General features: G+C 41.0%; 1 protein-coding gene across 1 annotated transcript; it reads left to right on the forward strand.

Annotated features, from left to right (window-relative positions):
• Positions 1-765: 765 nt before the first annotated feature.
• LOC104946935 (C-Jun-amino-terminal kinase-interacting protein 4-like) lies at positions 766-4,210 on the forward strand (the record flags this gene model as incomplete). Its single annotated transcript, XM_010772847.1, has 5 exons — positions 766-937; positions 1,031-1,144; positions 1,565-1,735; positions 2,338-2,469; positions 2,558-4,210. Coding segments are annotated over 5 exons (708 nt in total), but the record flags the coding sequence as incomplete, so codon positions are not given.
• Positions 4,211-4,826: the final 616 nt, after the last annotated feature.

Below are 4,826 nucleotides of genomic sequence, written 5' to 3' on the forward strand. Positions count from 1 at the left end.
AAAGTTAACTATATAAACACTCAGAGTCCTTTAGTTCACTGAGCCTCTCAGTCTGACAGGAGAGGACTCTCCTCCACTTTGTTGTTGAAAAAACTCTTTATATCCGTTAGCGTAGCTCGCTAAGACCAGAAGCTAACAACTACGATCTCCGGTACCGGTACGCTCTCTCGCTCGTGCACGCACACAAAATGGCTCGTTCCACACACACACAGAGAGCTTTAATGACACACAGAGACCCAGACGTAATAGTACTGTATCATATTATTTTCAAATCAATAATTTTACAAATTATGATTTTTTTTTTAATCTTTTTTTTTTTTAATAACCATTTTTCCTCCTGGTCTCTCGAGCCCCCCCTGTCATGCCTCTGCGACCCCCAGGGGGGGGCGCGCCCCACACACACTGGGAACCACTGACCTAGACAAATAAGTGACAATCTTGACATAATAAAATACCTGACAAAGCTTATTTTTTTTTTTCAATCTGGTTCACAGATGAACAGTTTTTAAGCAGTTTAAAACATGTAATTCAGGCAAAAGCTTTTATGTTTTGAAATAATAAACACAGGAGAAAAATGTTTTTACACCATATTTAGTTTTCTCCCTTGTCTTTTAGGGCTTCGATTTGTACCACTAAAAACTAAATATGATCCACAAATTCTCTTTTCACACATCAATAGTGCCTTGTAATTTCCTTAACTTTGGCCTTGAGTCATGAAATCCTTCTTTCAGTCTTCTTTATTTGGATATTTTTTGTCCCTTTCAGAAATCGTTTGACGCCCACCCCCGTAAGGACAGCCAGGTGCGTCAGCTGGCCTGGGACGGGGACGGGATCTGGGTGTCCATCAGACTGGACTCCACCCTCAGGCTGTTCCACGCCCACACCTTCCAGCACCTCCAGGACGTGGACATCGAGCCCTACGTCAGCAAGATGCTGGGTCAGTGCACTCTTTAGAACAACAACACTTCCTCCATAAAACACAAAGGACCTGTCAATCAGCTCAAATGTTGTTGTTTTTTTTCTTTCTCAGGCACGGGGAAACTAGGCTTCTCATTCGTGAGGATCACAGCTCTCATGGTGTCCTCTAACCGTCTGTGGATCGGAACTGGAAACGGAGTCATCATCTCCATCCCTCTGACTGACAGTGGGTTCAGGAATTAGATCGACATCTTATTTATTTAGTTAAAAAATTAAGATGTATTTATACTCTGCTGCCTTTGCAGTGTGTTTGCAGTCCCTCATTAACACTATAACTCCACATCCGGTACACTTAATGTCTTGTTGGGGTTCTAGTATCAGCTAGTCTGGTTATTAACAATTATTAATAGTATGTAATTCTGATACAATATGGTAACTGGCACTGCAGTTAATTAGGTGCATTAGGTAAAAGTAACATTTAACTTAATTAATAATGATCAAAATAATAATTATAGTTATATATTTACGTATCGATAACTGAGTATAACAAGTTGTTGAGTTTTCTGACATTAAAGGCCCGTGTAGTAACTTTAACTTTATATCTTGAACACATTTAGTTTGGCTCTTAATGACCTTCCATTAGCAGGCAACAAGGCGACCAAGGCAGCAGGGAACCAGCCAGGCAGTGTGGTGTACAGCGACGACAGCGGAGACAAAGTGACGGCCGGGACCTTTGTTCCGTACTGCTCCATGGCTCAGGCCCAGCTCTGTTTCCATGGTCACAGAGACGCTGTCAAGTTCTTCACCGCGGTCCCAGGTGAACACTCCAGCCTCTTCACTTTTTCTGATCAAATGAGTCTGTTCTATGACTATTCAACTAACTCATGTATTTATTCTGCATATTCCCATATGTAGTTTCACCAAACACTCAGGTCCTACCAAAACTATCATTTGTTGGGATATTCAATCTTTTTAGTTAAATAAAATACATTAGATAGATGGATAGGTACTTTATTGATCCCAAATTGGGAAATTATTTATTAATAGATATTCCAAAAATGGTTACTTAATACTAGTAGGTATGTTACATTCCACTCTCTGTATTGGTGTCTGCGACAGCTGCATCATTGTTTAACCCTAAAAAGTACAACAAAAAATAATCTTGATCTTTGGCTTCAACTGCCAAAAGGGGTCCTTCAATTTGAGGTAATCCGTCTGGAAAAACACTTTGGTGTTTAGGACTTTGTGGGAACCCTTGAAACTGTTTAATAGTCCGACTTGGTTTGTCATATTATTGAATTCAGATGAAAAACTAGTCAGTGAGCTGAGATCTCTTTGAACAGAGCAGATGGTAAGCACCAGATAAACACAATCTGGACTGAGTGGTGATATTTACAGTGTGTGTCTCCGTGCTCCCAGGTCATGCAGATCCATCTGCTTCCTGCGGGGGGGAGGCAGCGGGGGAGAAGACGACAGATGCCGCGGCTCAGGAAGGAACCAAGTCCATGTTGGTGATGAGCGGGGGAGAGGGCTACATCGACTTCAGGATGGGTGAGTGTGCTACATGTAGAGGATAAAACCCCCGATGTCATCACAGGAGATTTAGAGACGAATGTCCTGTCTCTCTGTTCCTCTTCAGGTGATGAGGATGTTGAGGGGGAGGAGGGGGAGCAGCCGCCCATGAAGCTGCACCCCTCCCAGGCTAAAGCCGAGCGCAGCCACCTCATCGTGTGGCAGATCCTGGACAACGAAGACTGACCCCTGAAGCCTGATTTGCCTTTTAACTCAAACTCGCTGCCATGGAGGCGTTCAGGGGGACGACCCCCCCCCCCCTCTTCTGACACGAGTTTAATCAGCACTTTTTCTTCCTGAACAATAAGAGTCAAACAAGCAGAGACTGCTCTGAGAGCTGCTCCGTGAACACATTCACACAAACTGCATGTTATTGTTTTAACCATGATTTATTTTTCTTTTAATCTAATATTTTATAAACTTGAATCTGTAATTATGCCTCTGCCTCTTCTAATATTAATTGAGGTAAAGCTGTATTTGGATACAGAACTATTTGTTTTGTATTTGCTCCTCAAATACAACCATTTCCCCCCGCCTTACATGTTCAGGTTCCCTTCCCTCTGTTCAGTCTGTGTGCTCATGCTGGACCCGGCATGATGCTAAATCATTGGGTCAAACATTACAATAATCACATGGAGAAAATCATTAGAGATTCTTCATGAATCCAAAATCATATTTTATGTTCATTTGAATCCTTTGAGAACTTGGCTTTTGATTGTATGCAAGACAAAGTGGATTGATTGCCAGGTGTTTCTAGGTCAGGATTTGTTTTAGTCGGCAACACTTCAGCTTTAAGTATCTATTTGAGCAGAACATGGCCTTGTGTTTATCCTAATATTCAAGATGTTATAGTGGTGGACCCATTTCAATCCAACATTACATTCCAGTCACAGAGCAAAGCCTCAGATATTCTGAAAAGTCAACCAGCAAAGTTTTGATACAGAGGGTTTCTCAGACCCCCTATCACTCATCAGGCCATCTCAATGAACAAATGCTCCATCTCTGCTTTGTATTGTCATGTAGCAGCTGCATGGCTATGTGGGCCTACTATCTGAATAACTATCGGATGGAATGTATTGCATGCCTCCCTCAGGATGAGTTGCAATAACCTTGGAGTTCCTCTGATTTAGCATAAGCTCTACATTTTATATATTCAATAACTTAGTTTATGACAAAATACATGTTTTTCATGCTATTTACTGTAACAATAATGATCCCTAAACTAGGACGGCTAACATTACATTGTCAGAGTATGCATGTTAGCATGCTGACATTAGCATTTAGCTCAAAGCACCACTGTGCCTAAGAAGTACAGCTTCACATAGCTGCTAGCATATCTTTACAGATTTGAAGGACGAGCCACAGGAATTCTTTTGTAGGCAATGATCTTCTTAGCTCTCTGACTCGAGTGTTATGATGATATATCAGAGGTACTAACTGGAGGCTCAGTAACTGAGTGTGACTGTTTTGGTTGCAATGCTTACACATGTGTAGACTTCAGACTTGTATTTAATCCCGTATTACATGAGGATGCTGTCGGTCCTCTGCTCTGTTTAACCATCAGCTCCAGCTAGTAGACACTTTAATAATATTCCTTAGGTATCAAGAGTGGAAAGGACTAGGTAACCAAGCTTTTCAAGTGTGATAAAGTGTTTATTTTTTCTTGAAAGAATGTTGCGCTTGCTACCAAAGGAAATTAAAGATGATTAGTTTGCTGAAACAGTCTAACATTGAGCAGTTTGAGTCCGCCTCCATGTAGATAACATTTTATAACAGGAATCCTGGTGAATAGATATATTTTTAGACTTTCATATGGGGAAATTGATATTTTCAGGGTGTGAACAACGAGAATGTGCTGGATCTGATACAAGCAGCCCACACTAAGGATTACATAACCCGCCTTCTAATCCTTATTTCCACATTTAGAGGTCAGAATTTTTTATTTATTTAGTTTTTTGGTTATGCTCTGCCCCCTTTTGTGCAAATATATATGTTAATCTGACATTCTAAGCAAGATCCTAAACTGATGACTTATCTCTCCTAATGATTTATTTTCTTCTAGACGGTCCTCTCTCTTGAGTACAGTGCACAAAATGTTCACTTGGTTTTCATATGAAACTGTATTTCTGGCCTCTGTACCAGTACACTGCACTGGTATGTTTTGTCCTCTTTGTATTGAACAGTATCAGAGGTGTGTGTGTGTGTGTGTGTGTGTGTGTGTGTGTGTGTGTGTGTGTGTGTGTGTGTGTGTGTGTGTGTGTGTGTGTGTGTGTGTGTGTGTGTGTGTGTGGTGAGATGTTATTGCAGTTTAGCCATTTCAGTATTTATTTACAATG

The sequence above is a fragment of the Notothenia coriiceps genome, unplaced genomic scaffold (genome assembly GCF_000735185.1).
Source record: "Notothenia coriiceps isolate Sejong01 unplaced genomic scaffold, NC01 NC01_scaffold00011641, whole genome shotgun sequence".
Classification (NCBI taxonomy): domain Eukaryota; kingdom Metazoa; phylum Chordata; class Actinopteri; order Perciformes; family Nototheniidae; genus Notothenia; species Notothenia coriiceps.